The sequence below is a fragment of the Chlamydotis macqueenii genome, chromosome 1 (assembly GCF_036417535.1).
Source record: "Chlamydotis macqueenii isolate bChlMac1 chromosome 1, bChlMac1.mat, whole genome shotgun sequence".
Classification (NCBI taxonomy): domain Eukaryota; kingdom Metazoa; phylum Chordata; class Aves; order Otidiformes; family Otididae; genus Chlamydotis; species Chlamydotis macqueenii.
In genome coordinates, this window is record NC_141556.1 from 186870145 (window position 1) to 186891363 (window position 21219).

At 36.7% G+C, this 21219-nt stretch overlaps 1 protein-coding gene across 5 annotated transcripts in view; it reads right to left on the reverse strand.

Annotated features, from left to right (window-relative positions):
- INTS6 (integrator complex subunit 6) overlaps nt 1–21219 on the reverse strand; it is a 46925-nt gene that overhangs the window by 12297 nt on the left and 13409 nt on the right. For 4 of the 5 annotated variants that reach the window (XM_086771898.1, XM_086771899.1, XM_086771902.1 and 1 more), the window contains 4 exons: nt 13623–13712; nt 5493–5676; nt 4297–4422; nt 3293–3447 (listed from right to left, as the gene is read on the reverse strand). In XM_086771898.1, coding sequence (XP_086628024.1) covers nt 3293–3447; nt 4297–4422; nt 5493–5676; nt 13623–13712 — 555 coding nt within the window. The remainder of the gene's footprint in view (nt 1–3292; nt 3448–4296; nt 4423–5492; nt 5677–13622; nt 13713–21219) is intronic. The other variant, XM_086771900.1, reaches the window with a different exon arrangement.

Sequence of the window (21219 nt, forward strand, 5' to 3'; positions counted from 1 at the left end):
TTAAAATGCAATCGTGCTATGGCAACTAAAGTAGTACAGATTCTTTGAAAACAGATCTATTGAAGGAGCCTATTCAATAAATCATTCATATTCATTGTTAATGAGTCCTAAGCAATTAGTTTATGATGCTAGCACTGTCTTAAAATCTGAAAGAATCTTATTTTCTAAATAAATGCCAACTATTTTACCTAGTAAGTCTAGGACAATATGCAATTAAAACTTCTTGCATATACACAAAAACTTTGCAAATGGAAGTAAATCTCAGTCAGTTCAAAAAAACAAAACAAACCACTTCAGTGCTGCTCTGGGGTATTCCCGCTTGTATTCCCTACAGAAGCACGTGCTGTACTTTTCCACTTACAAACTTCCTCCAACAGTTTTCCTTCTTGGCAAATTTAACCATTACAAAATTCAAAATGAATTATTATGACCAAGAGCAGCACGAATTTAGAAAAAAACAAGCTTTAGAAGAGTTCATATTTTAACCAGCCCTGTGAAAAAATTCAATTCAAGCAAGTTAAGTGTTCGCATTTTAATCCTTCTATTAATCACAGTGAAAGGCCTCTGTGCCTCGAGTTTCAAGTATAAGTTAACAACATATTTGAAATGTCTTTTGCTGAAAGGAAAAGCTGATTTTTTATGTGTGATGAAAATTGGAGCTGTAGGTCTTTCACTGAAGGGTATTCAGGAGAGGAACATAAGCTCTTATACTTACCCTGAGCCTTCTCCAAGGCCACTAGAATCTGGGGAAGAGCTCAATTAGGAAGCCTCCTTCCATTCGCTCTCTTTACAAGAAGGTAACTAATAAATACATAAGATGAACTAGAGAAACAGGGTTTCTTGGGCCTTCCTACAACACCTCACCTTCAAAGTAATTTTTCTACATCTATAAGCTCTAGCCTTTTCCTTTTACGATGAGCCACCCAAATGTTATCTGCCCACAGAGTTGGTCTTGCCTTGACTGTTTCCACTCTGAGGAAGGTGTACTGTCCAAATGCACACAAAACAGAAGGCCCAAGCAACTGAAGGAATTGCAATTCTCTTCAAAGAAGATGCCTCCAATAAATAGTTGTGGTGGAGCTTTTGACCAAGCCACGAAGCAGTTATAGTAGAAAAAAAAGGCTGCAAAAGAAGCTGAATGCTAAGACTTGAGAAGTCAAATAACCCTTGGCTGGACACCAGAATTATTTTTACATCAGAGCAGCGGGAGCAGCCATTTACATGCTGATTTGTCAACATAATTATTAGCAGACTTTCATATACATTTAAGAAACCCTTGATAGCGCTTGAAGCCTTGATAGTATATGAAACAGTTGTTGGGGCAGGACTATTTGAGACAACTCCACTGTGGATCATGTAACAGGGAGGAAATGAAAAATATCTAACTATGGACTCTTAAGCAGACAAGAGTTACAACATATGCTAAGTTTTAACACTATATTTTCAGAACAGTAAGGAAATACAAGTCTTGAAACACTAACTTAGCTCCCCAACATTGCCTAAGGAAGTTTCAATGTGGAATTCCAACTTATGTCAACAGGAATTTAGCTGCACGTGCAATAATCCAGGGCTTTATGCAGTTACGAGAGTGTCCTGGTTCTGGCCAGGATAGAGTTAATATTTACCTGAGCTGGGTGGAGAACTGAAGCTGGTAGCCCCTATGGCTGGGATAGTTAACTAATTAGCTAACAGCTGGGGTTAATTTACCCAAATTAGCCAAAGGGCTATTCCATCCCATCTGACATCATGCTCAGTATATAAGTGAGGAGGGTGCTGAAGGGAGGCCCTCCTAGTTGGAAGAGACTGGATGTAGAGATCTGTTGTGAGCTATTATACTGTATTTGTGTTCCATCACTCTATTGTTTTCTTCTGTCATTACTGTTAAATTTACTTTTTGTTCAATCTCAACCCGCGTGTTTGGTTTTTTTTTCCTGGTTTTCTTTTGTTTGTCAAATCTCCTCCTATTCTCTCGGAGAGTGGGGGGAGTGAGAGAGAGACTGCGTAGTCTGGTCCCCATTGGGGCTGAACTACGACAGAGAGCTACAACAGATTTTTTTTTTTCCTCGTTTTCTCGCCATTTAGGTAATTCTGTGGCATGTTTTTAGCAGATTTAGAACAACAACTCTTCACTTGGCAAGATCTATTTTAGCAATTTCTATCAAGATCTGCAGTAGCAGACAAACTGCACTGACTCTATACAGTGAATGGAGGCAGATAAGCCACTGATAGTGATTACAAGGAGTACACAGGACAGTTTTCCTACAGAACAGCTTTTTATATTTAGTACACAATGACTTTTTAAAAAAATTACTATAGAAGATTTACTTTTATTCGTACATGCTAGCTTGCTTCGTAGTTCAGAAGGGCATCCAAGTCCTTCAATGAATGTGGCCACAGATGCCAGAAATATCAAACCTGTAAGTATGACTAAAATTTCATACTTGTATCGCTCCTCAACAACCTGTATTTCGAAGGACTTTATCTATTTTTCAAACAAAGGAGATAAAATTTAGGAAAAGTTCAATGAGTTTGCTAGTCAGCACACTAGTTTCAGATCAAAAACTCACAAAAATCCAATAAAAATCGTAATGAAGTACAGGGAACAATTATACAACTACATTATTTCTACTTCAATGATTTTCAAAGATTAGCAGAAATACTGAAATACATTATTCCATATGATGATTAGTTCTCAAACCAAACAAAAGGCAGTGGCATACATTATTTTATGAAAAAGAACAAATAAAATTAATTCTGTGGATAGTATTTAAAAAAACAAGGCGAGTTTCTCTACTTGGGATAAACTGAAGGTATGGCAACACTGAACAACAGCAGATTAAATTACACATTCACCTGCTATAATGAAGACAGAACTATCACAAGGATTCAAAATTGGGAAGATCTTACTGTCTTCTATTAATATAGTCTATGAGGCAATAGAATTTGACAGTCTGTTATCAGTCAAAGTGTGACCTTATTTCTGGTTTGGTATTTTAACAGAGTCCAAACAGAAACATTACAGGCATGTACTAGGTCAACAAATAAATCTGTTACAGGCAGTTTCTTAATGCTTCAAAGTTACTGACAAACTCCATAGTATTACTTGCTCATCAGTAATTTACCTGAAATAACTACAACACAGATTTACATGTGTCATTCCTTCTAGAGCCACACTGCTTTTACGGTTGCTACAACGAAGTATGTAACTCAAGATTTAAAAATCAGTGAATAGGAAATCCTGGAACGTTCCCCCATGCATAAACCCTCTGCATTATCTTACTTCAGTACGTACCAGTGTTGGAGAATTTTGATCTGGCCAAAAGGATTCAGGAACAGGCCAATGACCTATAGGAACCCCAGTTTTAGGGTTTGGTCTGACATAAATAAGTTTGTGACAGCTGTGCCAAGGCTGGGGTCCAAAGGGTCTAGATATATCCGTCTGCCCATCTACAGAAGAAAAAGGCTTTATGAGTCAAAATAGCGTTAAAACTCAAGAGTATTAAACAACTTCTGTGAAGAGTTTAAAAACTATGCTCTCACGGAAGCTCTTCCTGCAGTTAATATTATTTCTAAGAATAACAGATAGTTGACAGTAAGCATTTCTGCAAAAACCCAGAAACTATAAGAAACCAAGTAAGTACCGAATGTTTACAGGATCAGAGCTGAGAAAGCCAATTATCTGGAGCCCTTCATAATAACTAGATTCTTTCTCCTCCCACTGCTACTACCAGATAACCTTCAAATCTCCATGTATTAAAAAAATAGATACACATGACTAATACTGCTGGACTAACTTTTTATAGCACCAAAGCAGGATTTTTAAAATCCCACAAACACTTCCCAGAGGAACCTCCCTAAGTCATTTAGAACAAGAAGTTAAGGTTGCAGATTTGTATTTGCTATTTTAACTCTTAATGCAGCCACTTTACTACATTAAACAAAAAAGATAAGCCTATAAACCCACAGTATTTTCCTATCAAGCTATTTACATTTCTAGCTGGTTAAAAACTACTGCTTAAAACTCATGAACCCATTTAACTGTGCTTGACATGAATAACTGCATTTAAGACTACCTGAGTTGTATGACCAAATGTAGAGGGGTTTTACACACTGTCTAGCAGCTATAGCCAGTATTTTGAAAAAGTACAACAGAATTTCAGATGCAGTAGGTCCTTTCTGTAGTTATGTCTTTTACATTGCAACAGCTTTTGTTTTGGCAACTATTACATTAAGTTTACTAAATTATATCAATTGTCATCCCTGCCATTTCATATCACAGTGTAAAAAATTGTGTACCGTCAATTGGTGAGGGATCTGGTCCAGCTTTTTCAAAATTTATTACCACTCCACTTTGCACTTTTTGCACCAATGACTCAAGACACTGATTCAGCATTCTTGGAGAGCACACACAATATGATCGACCTAGAACAAAACAGTCAAGGTTAAGGTTGTTCAGTGTTTCTGGCCTTATTTTAACTGGGATTATTCAAAACGGTTCAACTGCTACACACATTGATTTATGTATGGATCACTGATTTAAAGCTTCTACTGAACACTCCCTCTCTGTTTAAGTAGCAAGGCAGCCTAGTGAAGCAGTGACAGTGTTGTATGTACCTCATTGGAAACGATTTGGATTTTAGACTCTTAATGACTTCAACTCAAATTCTTGGTTGCATTCATGGAAACTGGGCTCCCCCTTGTGACAGACATCGACCCTTAACTATCCACAAATTTCAGTCAAAGCACTGTTAGTACAGCCTACATCACAGTCAGCAAGCAGTGGAATCAAATCCTTTTGAAATGCTTTTTAAATCCCTTTGCTTGCTTTCTATAACATCCCCTCTCATGCATTAGAAAAGTCATTATGCTTTTAATACGTGATGCAACCAAAAATTTATTACAAATTATAAAATTGATGTCTGAGTTTGATCTGGAATTTCCCGAGAGAAAAGTATCTCTGGAGAGATAAGAGATTAAGAATATGAGTCATAATGGAGAGAAAAGTATCAATTTTGCAGAATTATTATGCATTCTGTATTGCAGAAATTCTGCATTGCTTTCTGCATGCTCTGGAGGGAAAAAAAAAACCCAAAAACAAACAAGTCAACAAATTTCCTTCACTTTTGACTTCTTTAGACCAGGGTACGATAGGAATTTAGCAAAACTGTACTGCAGAACAGACTCAGAACAGATTAAATTCCTACAATTTTTAAGTGCAATACCAGAGTGTGTTAGAAGAAAGTGTTTTCTCTTCTAAAAAACTGCTGAAGAAAGTAGATTCATGCTTTTCCAAGACAGGTTACATTAATTTGTCTGTAGCTTTAATGCAGTAAGGGTCTTCAGTTTTACTATATATGAGTTCTGAGATTTTACAAGTAATATAAGAACTTAAAAATACTTATTCCACTACATATACACATGTAATAGAGCTAAATTGAATTCATTTTCATTTTCAAAAGTATTGACTTGTCAAAGGAAACCAGGGCACTCACCTCCTGTGACTTCGCACATAGGTGTGATTGCGGAGTCATCCACCGGTACCCCTGTCATCTGCTCCGATTCCGGTGCTGTAATACCGGGCAAACGGAGAACCAAAGCAAATAACCTCTGATCCCATCGAAAGGGTTCCTTAGTCAACTCACTTCCAGGGAGAGGGGAATTGAGAGGTAAATGGAGCTGAAAAGGAATTTAAAATCTGTGAATATACTGCTTTAAAAAAAAAAAAATCAGGGTACATAGTGATGGCAATTCACTCTATCTAAACATATTTATAACCTCTCCACAGATATTTATAATTTGATTCCGGTACTGTACATCACAAGCAAGACACCCATCATTTAATCAACAATTCAAACATTTCAAGGCAACATGATGCACAAAGTTGAGAGTTACAAATAGAGTGGAAAGAACTACTTTTTAAAACTGATACAAACTTCAGAATCAATAGCTTATTTTCTTTAGAATTTCAGCAGTAAGAACTGCTTCACTGCAGTGTTCTTTTGTTCAGTTTTGGCAGAACAGACTCATTCTCAGCTCAGCCTTCTCCTCAATTCTTCAAGATAAAACGCACAACTGAATGAAAAGGTAATGTTAATCTGAGACTCTGCAGAAAAACCATAACTTGGGTATAGTTGCTAAAAAAGTCTAGCTGCCATGATCACCTACTCCAAATAACTCAGCTTCAACAAATGAACAAATGTGGTAGTTACAGAATCAGAAGGCAGAGATTTTACATAGCTTAGGTATATCCCACAGCTAAACTCATGCCTGTGCTTGAAGTGAAAAGCAGAGATTAAAATCAAAATCAACACTGAACGTCACAGCTGCCCATACAAGGAAGAATTGCTTGCCATGTGCCATTGTGTTGCCTCTGCCTGGGAAGAGCCACACAAAAGTTTTAGTTCAAAATATTGAAGATAGCATCCAGGGACATAAAATACATGGGAGCATTGCTTTTTGCTTTAATTCCCAGAAGAGACAACTTCAAATTTCAGGCTTCAAGCATGCTGCTCTAAAAACACAGCAATGGTGAGCACTTATTAACCACTAACAGCAACAGCCAGAGAGACTAACAGAACATCTAAAATTCCCAGAGTTAGTGGTATTTTTATAACCAGTTGACTGAAACAAGAAAAAAAAAAAAATTCAGTTTCTAAGGAACAGCACAAGGCATTCAGAATACTCTAGCCTCTCTTTCTTCATCCAGATACATCACACAGAGATTAGTGGGAAAAAGAAACCGTATTAAAACATTCAACTACAGAAGCCCTCAACAGATAGACTGGACTTATAACAAGTAATTGTAAGTTTCAGAAAAACTTGATAGATCCCTGGCTGATGATACCACTGTCAGTACAAGCAGAATTCTCATTTCATCTGAAGAACTGCAGCATAAAGGAAAAAAAAAAGTCCCCAAAGAAATTACTCAAGTGGTGCAAGTATTTTCATTACCTGGCCAAATACAAAGGTTAAGTCCAAAAGCTGAAACAAACTCAACACTTTCTCAAGCACTTCCCTTCTCATGTAGCATTCAAAATAACTCAATTCTAAATCTCAATTCCATGTTATCAAAGGGAACTACTAGTGTTCCAAAACTTGATGCAAGTCTACAAAAGCACCCGTGACAAATTGGCTTCATTTTTAGTTCACAGTGGTTAGTTAAGTAGTTTACAACAAGCTATCAAAAAGTTTTCTTGTTGGCTTGTTTTTAACAGATGAACTTGAGAGCATTAAACTTAACTGGAAATCTCAGCTATTTCTATTGACATAATTGCAAGCATCTCATACTGGGAAAAATACATGTCTTTGTGTCCAAAAAAAAAATCAATTTATTGATATAATCCCAAAGTCAGGAACAAACACAACAGACACACTCTCCTAACATGTAAGCAAGTTTCAGAACACTTTGGACTTTTCAGTGCACCTGATGCTTCCTCCTGAATTTCGCTTCTGCTGACGCAAGCAGACACGCTTGCTGACGCAGCGTGTGAGAAGAGCACCATTTTCCCCAAATGTTCTACTTGAAACTGGTCAAAGGGCATTCAGCTATGTACCTGGTTTATTACTGATCCACATGTATGTCTTCCCCCTTTTCACATAAAGAGCCAGCAATGCCTGCCTGGCAAAGGAAACTGGTTAAAAGAATAGCCACATTCTTAGTAAACAGCCTAGAATCTTGACTGTAAGAGGATTCAGTTGCAAGCACTACACCTTCCTCACTTGGGGCTATTATTAAGGAATGTCATTCAAACTCGCCTAGTTAGATCTGACTGAACAGAAGATTCACTAGCTCTGAAGAGTACATTTCATCTGCCAGACATACCTATGTAACAACACTGCTTCTCTTCAGGTAGAAAATGTGCATATTTTTTAATATATATTTTATATGTAAGTATCCCACTGGACCCTGCAGCAACACTATGCTGAGTTCAGTTTATCTCAAACTACAAAACCTTTCTTTGGCTTGGCTGGTTATATGGAAACTCAAAACCAAACAGTACTCAGGAGCAGGCCATTGCACTACGTACATATTACTACCAGAAACATTTTATAACTGTAAGATGACATGCAAAGCCATCAGCATCAAGTCACATGTCCTCACTTTCTTTCTCAGTTTAATTCCAGTTAAATTTAACATCCATGTTATTGGAGAAGTTACAGATTCAGACCAGGCCTCATTCTCCACAGACATTAGTAACTTGGTCTTCTCACCTCCAATCACTTTTTCTTAACTGGTATTGTATTACCATAGCAACTGCACACCTAGCAGAAAATAAGAAATGTACAGGTCCAGAAATGTACATCTTGCATTTCATTTCTCTTTCCCCACGCATATTTCAATATGAAGGCATGCACAACTTTTCCTCTTTGTCCCTCATATTGGTTGTTGAGAAAAAGATAATCCGAACAATTTAAAGGGAGGTTAATTACCAGCAATGATCTTCAACATGTTGTCTGTATAAACTCATACACAAGTGTCCTCCCAGCTTAGTACTAAAAAGTAGCTGTTTTGTCTCAACACTAGTTTGTAGGAACGTACACAAACCCTACCTTTCCCAAATGCCATAATGCTACAGTAAGACAGCAGTGTGTGCTTTATGCCCCTCTTCCCTGCCTTTAAATCCACTAAAATGTTCAAGAACCAAGAGGGGCTGGAGGACATCTGTTACATGAAGACATCCTGTTATTAGTGAGCAGGTCTTCTATTTATTCTCTGAATCCTTTTTTCTACATACATTTATGTAATCATAAACAGCAGCACAGTCTGAAATCCCCAGAAGACATCAGAGTATCCTAAAAGACCCTAGGCTGAACAAAAACTAGATCAGCATTAGAAGACTCTGCAGTGGCATGGTAGATGGTGAGAGTGCAATGCTCTTCTGCAAATGACTGCACACACAGGTTCATACATTACAACAGGCAGCACTAGCACTGCTTAAGCTTTAGTATCTGGGTAATTACAGGCAGCTCCATCTTGCAAAATCTCATTAAAGTTTGTTACATGATTATGTACTCAAAAATATCCATACAGAAAGACCCAGCTTTTTTGTCTTTTTGTATTTCAAAAAAAAAAAAAAAAAAAAAATCTATCTGCAAGTAACCTTCCCTGCAGGCTTTTCTGGTACCCATAAAAAGACAAGACACATCTAACATTCCAAGTAAATACACCATTTCATCTTTAGAGGACTGAAGGACTAAGGATAGGCAACAAGATGCAAGTCCAGCTGAGAAAACAAGCCCTTGATAAGACTGAGAATCTCTACTTAGAGTTAACAACAGCTTTATGTTTTCCTATCTTTTTCCATCCAATCATATGCAGAGACAGAAAGCCGTAAATTGTTCTTCCATAGGAAATAACTTAAGATTACAGAAAGACACCAGGTCAACTGACACACCATGTCAACAGCATGATATACGTTCTAATGCTAGCATTAACCATGAGCAAGTGCACACCGAGCTGATAGTTACACAGAATTCACATGTCAAGAGCTCTGGGGCTCAGTGCCAAAGGCCGTCATCCTGGCAACTGCTGCCAACAGGAATAACATGGATGAGGAAGGATGGGAACATACATCTAATAAAATCTGCCACAGATTTCTTGCAGAATTTGTTTAGAAATCAAGATTTTTAGCTGGATTTTTATTAAAAATATTATGGAACATTTACAACTCTTGATTACTCTTGGAAGTAAGCAGGACCTTGCCATGTGTTACAGTTATTACAGCAGGGAGGCAAGATGATCAAGCCTGGGAATGACCAATGTAACAATGCCAAACGGTTCTGGGATGAGGAGTCAAAAAAATAATCGATTCCTCCTGTAAGAGTCTTTTATAACTGGAAGATTAGAAGAATGACAACATACAGAAGCCAAGCAGCATTGCTCACGCTTTTTGTTTGCATAATTATTCATCAGAATTCACCAACTGGTCAATAACCTAGTTTCAGCCTTGCGAACAGGTATTTAATGCTTCCTCTTAAAACAGAGGTTATGTAGAAGGAAGACAAGGGAAGATAGCCCAGCAGCTACAAAACTGGAGAAGTATGACATTTTATTACATAATACAAAGAAAAATAAGAAAATCTCTCAATGAATTAAACAATTGTTAAAGGAAAGATCAGGAAATGGCTGAGACCAAATTTTAGAGATCACACCAGAAGTGAAAGCCACCCCAAAAGTAATCCATAGTATGAGATGAATAATTAATTATGATATTCCAACAGTATGAGTCTATCCCTTCCTCAAGTTATGACACCAATAAGTGAATCCAGGTAAGAATCTGATTAACATGCCACGCTGAACGCAGAACTGATGCTAGCACTCTTCGTCGTCACTGGTGCATTATAAGTCAGTGCCAGAAGGGACAAGACTGAAAATCCTACTAGCTTGTGCTTGTGGAGATGATAATTGCATAAACCACATCATTTCTGTCTTCAGTTTGAGGAACCACATCCATCTGAGACAAGGTAGTGCGGAATGGGTAAGGCTCTTTACCTGCAAAACCCATATTAAATTCCAGAAAGGAACAGGACATCTGAAAAATTCAGCAACAGCTCTGAAACAGGGTTTAAGCTTGACTGCTTCACACAAGGGCAAATGGCAGTGTTCCCATAGCGATAAAACCAATTTAACTGGTAAGAATGCAAATATTCATCTGAATGACAAAGCTTTGAGAAAACCTGCCTCCAGGTTCCATGCTGGCTTCACAGGCTTTCAAAAAACAACGTTCTTTCAGCTCTCTTGTATTAAGTTTTAAGAGAACTAAAAATACACTGCCTTAGTCCACGATAAGAACTTTACACAGGAAGTAAAAACACTGTTGTCATAGCCAGTGGGATACGATCACTTCCAACACCAACTCTGAAAAGCCTCTCCAAAGTCAAACCCAAAGAACAGAAGAGACATTTAAAAGTGACTGAAAAGCTTTGTTACTGAACAGAAGAGCAACAACGGACTTCTGTATCTCCAGGGTGGTGTTACTGTATTAATTCTGCTTCATTTCTGCATGTCCAGCTTGAGAGGTAATTGCAAAGAACATTCAAGCTACACTAAGAAAAATCCTAATCAATAGGACACATGTTGACAAAAGCAAAAGATCATCCCTGAAAGACAGAAAACGCCCTTGGATGCTTTGTTCTCCCGTTCTTTGAAAGTGTTAAGGATGTTCCTACTGGTACAGTTACAGCAAAAGAGAAAAAAATAAATCACATTCATTGCTGGGTATGAAATGTAAACTCTGTAAATAAATACGGAAGAGCACTCAGAAATTTGCATTTTGTCGTGCAGGAAGTCACTTTCAGATCCTCCAGAAGGCAAAGCCTTTAGATTTGTTTGTTTACCAAGAAATCATTAGTTCCCTAACATTAGTAGAGAAGATTCTGCATCTCTAGAATGTAGTTTAACAATCATCAAATCATTTATGTGTCAAATTTGGCCCAGTGCCATGATAATGACAGTAAAACTCTGGGCACGGTGCACACTTCTCAGTCAGCACCACTCATGAGTTAAGCCTAAATTTAGTAAATTAAAGCAGCCACCAAAAAACTCATTTTCTCAATATAAGTTAAACAACTGAAAGATGTGAATGTGTAACCAAATGGTTGCCTAACAGCAAGAAAATGTCTTCTTATGAAGACTAAGGTTAAAAAGTTGTACCCACATTTGAAGGAAAAGGAACACAAAAAACTTGCTAGCTATAAAAAAATCCTAAGTTTTGTTGTAAGAAAAAGAGCTCATGATAGTCACTAAAGCTTTCTTACCTAAGTAATTTTGCATAAATTAACAAGATGAAAGGAAATGTAAGGTAGAAGCATACAACTATACAACTGAGTATATTAGAAGGGACATGGGAAGGTTACGCAGTCTAGAGCCTTCTGATTGCTCAGGGCATTGTCCCACTCAGTTTTTAGCATCTCCAATATCAGAGATCTCACAACCACTGGACAACTTATGCCAGTGTTCAATCACTCACATAGATAATTTTTTTTTCTTGATATCCAATTAGAATTTCCCGAGGTACAAGTTGCAGCTGTTGCCTCTCACCTCAGCCCTGTGCACCTCCAAGAAAAGTCAGGCCTGCCCTGTGTGAAGCTGTTGCAGATGGTGGTGAGACACACCCCATCCTCACAGGCTTCTCTTCTAAAGGCTGAACAAACCTAGTTCTCAGCCTGTACCCAGATGTCATTTGCCTCCCCTCGCAAGGACCATGATGCCCCTCACTCCAGGATGTCAATGTCAGATTTCACAAGTTAGTCATCTGAGAGCAGAGAAATTGCTTCTACTCAGGAAAGGACTTACACAGTTAAGTGATTACCCAATTAGTTCTTAAAACAAACCAAAAGAGTATTCTGCTGCTAACAGCACTAAATGTTGTAGAAGGGTCTAAAAGTGTCTCACTGTCCTTCTATTTAATTAACACTGGCTCACTGACAACCACTGTAAATATGAGGCTGCTATTCTACTCAGTATTTTGGACCCCACTCAATGACTGGATTAAGCTGAAAATAGCTTATTGGTTAAAAAAAAAAAATGAATGAAGTGAGGTTTTATACAGACAACCTACTTGGTATCATGGATCCAGGCATTCCCTTTCAGTTACTGGCTATGGCTATTTGTTAGTAGTCCACACAGAATTATCAGGTCATTCAACTTTCTTCCTCTAAGTCAGATACATTAACAAAAACACTCAAATACCACTTTCCATGCAAACAACTTCTGTAAGTGCTGTAAGAATGTGACATAGTAGAGTATTAGGAGAAATTCAAGTAACTAATGAACTAATGTATGACAAGGTAATCTATATAGTCAGATGTGGTGTACCACATGGAAAAGTCTGAATCTTGCCCTTAAGATTTAAGACAGACTTTTGGATATTAACATTTTCCCTGCTATGGAAATGAGCTTAGGGATTTTTTGTCAGCTTTTTTTTTTCATTACTGCATAAAACGGGCACTGAGTTGGTCAGACCACCCACATCCTCTTCTATCTTTTTAAGGAAAGAATTCAAAATGGCCAGTAAGTTAAAAACAGTTCAGTGCCTCAGCATTTGCTATAGCTCTGAGTTTGCCAGATGTCTGAGCAGGTACTCCAGTACATCAAGTGTTTTAAACTGCTCTGCAGATTTAATTTGAAATACATTTCTCCAGCTCTTACCTTGGATTATAAGGACACCACTTATTTGATTATAAAACTTTAAGAGTCTAGTGCGAAAGTAGTACGTATTTTACATACTCCATAGGGGCCACATCCTTTGAGAAATCACTATGTTAATTTGGGTCTATACCTAAAAATTACCTATCTAGACCAGTTAAGCACATATGTGCTTTACAGAAATCAATTTATTCTGCTAACATATTTGAAAAGCCATGAACTCCCTGGACAGAAATATCAAACCGCATCTACTCAACAGACCAACAGTGGTACTATATGTTTCTGTCACATGTGATAAGGAAAATGACTTATTCAGATTTTTGTAGTACTATTGCACAAAATCACCTAAAATTAAAACACATAACTTCAAGCTATTAGTAAGCATATTTTGGAGAAGTCATTTATGTTTCTACTGTAAACAGCATTCTAACACAAAGTTTAGTACACATCATCATAAACAGAGGTCAGATCTTACCTCCTCCTGTATCCCACTGGTAGTAGTTAATTTACTTCCATCAGTAACTGTTATAATTATTGCTGGCTCCAGAAAAAAGGGGTTTCGTCCCTAAGGGGGAAAAAAGCAATTTCATTTTAAATGCTGTAACAAATTTGTAAGCTTCTGTTCAGTCATTAAACAGCCACTGATACCCACTGACAAAACAATGAAGCCTGAGTGCTACGGGTTTCTGAGTCTTTTTGCAGTTAGGCCATGTAAAGCTAGACACTTGATGTATTTGTATTCAATAAATGCATACAAAAAAAACATGGTAAAAATGGTTAACATAGGATTTCAGTAACAAAGTGTACTGCAATATTCTGACAAACTAGCAGCTGTTCAGAGGAGCAACTGTGTCTTCAAAACCAGAGATACTTCTAAATCCCCCTACTCCAGGGTTGATTTTATGTGTAATTTAATTACTGTATGACCAACTAAAGCATTTCCATAGTACCTTATGATCATGATCCTTGGGTTGAGAACCCATACGCTATGTATCAAGGAAAATTCTGACATGAATAGTACCAGCTATGTTTTGACCAAAGTAGATCAACCATGCACACAAGATTTACTTCAGAAACAAATACATGAAAAATAGATAAACTTTCTATATTAATTAAGATAGAAGCATATACAAGGTAAGACATTCTGTGATCTCACCAAGATATTCAGCTATTTTAGCTGTAACAAAATGAACTTGGTTTGCTATTGGCACTTCCTTTTCCCACTGCTGGTATGCTAGGAGCCTTCTGTCCCTCCTGAAAGAGAGGATCCCAAAATAATCCACGCACATGTCAACTCTAAGCCCAGGTAGCACATTGCACAATAGCTAGGGTTAAAAGATGGACTGGATAAAAGCCACTACAAACTTTTTTTAGTGGGTCCTACTCTTCTTCTATTGCCAAGTTTAAGGTCTTGTTTTTCTTCTTCAGAAAACAACAAAAATATAACTATACCCACAGCCTAGTTCTGCTTATAAACACAAAGTATCTCATGAATGCTTATAATATACTCTCAAATACAGAGAGAACTACTAGGTTTTAAGAAAAAAAACCCAACCCTTTAAATAATTTTTTTACAACTCATTTAATATAAAGGATCATCTACTGACTGTGTGCTTCGAACAGAAATATCACCTAACAATTTGAAATATAAGTATATGGTGAGCAGTGTCCAGTTTGAAGTGGCAACATCACATTTACAACAATCAATTTACTGCATGTCAACAGAAAAATTAAAGTTATTTGCTCAATATTTTCTCAAACTTTAGTGAAAATTGTAATTTTTTAATAGTATACCATTTACTACAGTTACAAACACACAAAAATAAAATTCAACCATGAAGATCAGTCTCTCCCACAAAAGCTAAGCCAGTTCATAATCCAATTTAAACAATTACTCAAAAGAATCTAAGAACTCTCAAAATACACTCAGTTTTAATTAAAATAATTTCCTAAGAATATTTAGCCTTATTTAATTCTGAAGAACAGTTATGGTATGTTATTCTGCCAACTAGTAGTTCACCACAACAGCAAAACATCAGCTGGAAGCTAATTATATTGAACTGAAATAATATTGAAAGCAGGGTTTCTAACTAGAGGAAAAGGATATTGTTCTCAAGAATACTGAACATAAAAATACTTTAATCCTACTGCTAATAAATGATTGTAAAAATAAATCAAGATCTTAGACTTAGATAGAACATTGTAAGCAATGCTCTTTAGGTCAATATTCTGGTCCAATTTGAAATACAAACACTAAAAATTCAGTCTCTGATAAACCCTATTATCCAGACATCCTCATGATCACCTCATGAGGTACACCTTTGTGCACCTCAGCTATAATCTTTCTCAATTTTACTCGTCTAAAATTTAAGCCTTAAATTTAAACACTTTGGCCTCAGAGTTGTTACGAAATTATAAGAAAGGAAACAAGATATTCTAAGCTTGAGTCCCTCCCAGGAAAAATGTCTTGAGGGAGAAATTACTTCATCCTCAGTCTATCTTTTATAATTTCACAAGCATTTTACTTGTACAATGGATGACCACTGACATATTAAGTCAAGAATCAACTCACATAGCAACATTACAAAAGCAAGAATGCCTTTTTACCAGAACAAGAACAACATTCATGTGTAGCCAGAGTAACAACTGATTTGAGACTCTCTGACCCCAAAGACAAAGTAACTCCCATTTCCACATGTATCATCTACAGGATAACTGTGGAAACACTAGCAGTGCACTGTTGCAGAATACTTCACACCTGCTTAAGCAGTAAGAGAAAGTTTCCCCTTGAAATCTCTTCTTCAAGGGGAAGAGCTAGATGTGAAATCTCTTCAAGGGGAAGGAGAGCTGGATGTGAAAATACAGTAATCTTGAGTTCATCAACTCACCAATACATCTATAAATGTTATCCTTTCTAGAAAGAATTCATGTAATCAAGTCACAGAGTACACAATTCACCACTGAATTATTTAAAGACAAGTAAACAGAGCTGAGTTCACTTAGCTGCACTTAGGTTCACAGCTCCACACAATTTAGAAACACTAAATGAGTATCTATGTTCGACCCAAAGAAGTGGAAACATAATTAGAATATTAAGGAAGAATTTCAGATAAAATGCCTATTATTGAAGTCTCCTATTTTTGACTAAAAATTTCCATGTCATGAATTCTTAAAGACCACCACTGATTCTTCTGACCCTACTCCTCACCTTAACTATAAGAAGGCATACAAAACAAGTATAAGTTAGATATTCCTTAAAAAAAAACCCTCTTATTTATACAAGCTCTCAAAACTCATAGCTGTTTTAGTAAGTTTGTCAAAACGAAATTCCAGAAAACTTTCTTACCAATTTTTTAAAATAAACCGCAGCAGTTTTGTCAATTAGTGGTTTAGAACTTTATTTCAATCTAATGAATCTAATTCTATAATAATCAAATTATTTTCTATTGCTCTTCCTTTATAAATATACTATTGAAATAAACCACTACGAATTTACACATCTTAGAAATATCATATTCTTCAAAATACATACCAACACCATTGACTGTGAGTGCATAGGAAATCAATTCGGTACAGCTCAATTATTTCAGTTACGCAGCAAAACGGTGAGTGACAGAGCACTCATTACCAGCTCTTTGGCAGCTTACAGGTATGCTGAAACGCACTGGAAATCAGCGCAGCATACCAAGGTGTAAATAAGAAGCCTGTTTACAACTTATTCTGACAACTAACTAATCACCCTGAGGTTTTGTTCATTTCAAAAGCAAAAATAATCCAGCAGGTAACTTTAGTATCATCTCACATTCCCACACAGGAAAGTGAAAGACAGGTGTGAAACCCGGAGTTTTTAAAGTAGTTAGGGTAAAGACCAACTCAGCCTTAGTACCAATACCTAGGGAAACACAAGCGCATCGCTCACAATTTAAGTTAGCATTATATAGGTCTCATCTAACAAGCATACAAGCAAAGATACTTCTATTCTTGTGTTATCTGTTTTCAGACAGATTATAACCATTGATAGTGGATAAATATCTTAAAATCTAAAAACTCAACTACTGTATTTAAACCACAGCAATTTGAGTACCAATTTACTGCTCAGCCTACAGTAAACTGAAAAATATTTTCAAGCTTTAAACTCTTATTTTTAAGTAGAGTTGCTTATAAACAAGTATTTTTAAAAAACTAAGTATTACTTATTTTTCCAGCTGAAAATTCAGTGGCAACGAGCTGCTCCCATGGGGACTTCACCTAATTGCAGCATGTAGGCAAATTGGCTCATTTGGAACCCTTTTCAGTCTAAACAGCTGCTAGAGTAATCTGACTGCAAATTCTTTCCAATAATACACTTTTCCTGCAGAAGGTTCCTAGCAGTGGTGAAAAGCATACTAAGCAAGAAGCACCTGAAGTTTTAAAGACTGATCATTCCGTTCAGCCACAAAGTATTGCAACTTGTTACAAAAGGGTTTTTTTCATTCACCTACAATCCACGTTTTCAAGAACAGATAAGCACTAATGAGAAAAAAAAAAACAAAACAAAACAAACAACAAAAACCCCACACACCTCTTTTTGGAAGACAGATAGTCAAAAATCAGTTTCAATGTGAGGGCAATCTTACAAGTTTGCTATGCTAAAAAGGAACAAGTAGGAGATTCAAAGCCCTAAAACTAACTTATCTGTTACGCAACACGCATTTTTTTGAACAATTTGATAGCTTCAAGGCTATTTGTTCCAAATCACAAAGCAACTCAGCTACATTGGTTGCCATTTCTTCAGTTCCCAGCTGACGTAATTCTGTGCTCAGATAATACAAAACAAATAGAGCTGTGAGCACCACCGAGCTTCACATTGCTCATGCAGGGTACCATAAGAGGCACAGCTAGTCCTCTCCAGCTTGTGTGATGTTCTGAGAGACACTATCAGATTGAGCCAGAAGTGTATCAGATTATCAAGACACATTATTGTACGGTTAAGACTTTCAAAACTAGTAAGAATTCACTTTCATAGGCAAGTAAGCTTAGCAACAGGTTTCAGCATGACTAATACATTCATAGACCCTTTTTTTGTCTTCTTCAAAGTGTACAGGTAAAGCAATCCAAGAGCTATTGTGACCTTTAGATGTGCAAGCATACAGAACTATACATGCAGTGAGAGAGAATTGATTTAAGACTACTGTTATCTCAATGCACATATTTAAATATTAACTTCAGAGTCAGAAGTGTTGAATAACTTAAACAGTTGAGGTAGAAATATGACCAAAAAAAGGCCAAGTCGGAGACTAAAAGACATGTTCAACAAGCAACTACTATAAAAAGAATTATGAATTTAGTAGTACAAAAGCTCCATGTCCAAGAAAGGCTAGAAGTTAAAAATAAATGTAAACTGAAGTAAAGTGCATATTTTTAACAGAACACATCACTAATCATGGCAAAAATCTCATCTTCAGATCACGATCAAATGTCTAAAAGGTATGCTTTCATTTCAGTAAATCACAAAATTTAACAGAAGTTGTATCGTACACCCATCATACACTATATTATCTTAGCAGAGCCTTTTTATTTACAGAAGTATCAGCCCTAATTGCCAGTAAATTTAGTCATCTGCCCAGGAAATACAAAATTGCACTATCATTTTTTTCAAGTCAATCAGTTTTTTTAGAATTTAAAAGGTCAAGATTCTCATAAATGCTTATGAAAATCTGTGAGCAAGCATTGTTCAAAAGCAATAGTTTAAAATGAAATCCAGAAGTTAGAATGACAACATTATTAGCTTTAACACTATTCTTTTAAACTGATAACAGCTTAAAAAAAATTACCAAAACACTGAGCTTGAATTTCAACAAGCTAAAACAGATGGTCCAAATCCATCATAGTTTTCACTTCCTTTTTGTATCTTAGGAACTTCAGTTACGCTTTAGCAAAATCATGAAATGTCTAAAGCATTAATTTAACATTTATTACTTTCCCCTTCGTTGCTCAAGGCAGAACACTATCAGTCAAGTACACAGAGGTATTTAACAGCTGCTCTATGCTCTGATAGTCAGCTACATAAGAACTGTAGCAACTTGTGCAACTTCTTCCTTGTCCCACTTGCATTTTCAGCAACTTCAACTGTTTTCTATTATCCCTGCAGAAGCAATCAATAGTTGTGAAGACTTACAGAACCAATTATATGTTATGCATTCACACAACTGTTTCCCAAGTCACAAACACAGCTGAATACATTGGCATCATAGCAGTACTTTAGTATAACTCCTCACAAAAACTTACTTGGACTTTAAGATTTTTTTCAAATCTACATAGACATGCACCATAATCACGCATACACATACATACACGTACAAACTCCAGCACTCAGGAATGACTATGCTCTCTGTATCAGTAGATCAGTCAATTCTCTCCTACTACTTGATAAGATGCAATACAACTTTAAACAGAAGCTTTCCCAGATGCAGCTATACTGCATATCACTTAATTAATATTTAGCACAAACACACTATCAAACTCTGATCTACCAGAATGCAAGGAAGAAGACACTGTAGGGGGGAAGAGCAAGAAGGGCAGTCGGGTTCTACCACAACATTAGGTTTGATAAATCTCCCTTCTCACAGGATATGCCATAAGAGCTCTGTGGCCAGCCTGAAAAGTACAGCACCTCTGCACTGCATCATGGTGTTCTTCAAGTGACTCAACCTGCATGACAAAAACAGCTTTGAAACTATAATTAAGTTTATTTGTTATGGCTGTTTTACAACAGAAATTGACCCCACAAACAGGAACCACCTACGTGTCAGAGAGACTTCTGTGATTTCAGCCTGAATAAGCAAGAGCTGAAGAACATACTGGAATTCTGCATGGGATTAAGATCTCTGACAAGCTAGGCTTCACGCACAAAAAAAAAGTTGTTAACTCATCCATAAGATTTTGATATATTCCCTTGACACTGTTGATTTTTCAATAGATAACGCAGTTTTGCAATGGTAGCAATTCTGTCTTACTAGCAGATGATCAGATATTTGTACAGCAGATGTATTTCAAAATCACTTTCAGAAGCCTCAGAAGTTTAATGAAAGCTACACTAACCAGTTTGAGTTTTACACAGGATTAAAAAAAAACAAAGTGTTTTAAAGTCTGTTATGAAGTTTTCAAGTCATAAAAGAAATTTTAATATAAACCAGAAATCTCTCTTGATGTCCAATTAATGGCAGAGATAGATGCCAGGTCGGTCATAGATTGGAATCTTATGAAAAAAAATCTAATGAAACACTATTCCAGGAATTACACTACCACCAAGAAAAAAATGCCCAGCATTTTTCTGAAAGGTCTGCAGGACAGCAAGAATATTCTTAACATTACCACAAATATCTGTAGAAAGGTATCATAACACTGACACCTTTTAACTCTCTCTGTAGTATCCAAGATAAGAGGACTTAATGCTCTACCTCCTCTTCACGCTAGGCAGCTGGGAAAACTACCTCACACTCAAAGATAGGTTTAGGAAGAACACAGGTTCTCCTCACATTTCCCTCAAGATGTGGAGCTGTCTTCTTTCGGGTGTAGTCAGGGGGCTCTCTCAAATTACATTTAACACCCAAAAGAAGACAGCTCCACATCTTGGGGGAAAAGTGACTACCATCAGAAATGCCGAAGATAGTAGCAGGTTTTAGAAGCTCAAAGTGGTCCCAAGAACCACAAAGCTATAGCTCCTCTGTATATGAAACAATACACACATACAGGATGGGTAAAAACACCAAATCTCTTCAATTGAGTAATGAAGGAAAGAAACAAGTTTGACAAATACTGAAGGAGTCTTGATTGAGCCCATGACAATAACTATGCGCTATGAAAAGACCAACACTCAACACCACCACTGATTCTCACAAATTAGGACTCACATGGTTTTCACTGTAGTTTTACCCCCATAAAAGGGACTTCATGAATTTATAAATTCATGTTCGGCGAAAATAGCATATTATAGAGTACCCCACCTACACAAACTTGTATTTTTACTTTGTAATAAGAAAATTAGCCAGCAGAGGGGGCACAAGTTAATAAAATCTATCCTTGTATCAGGT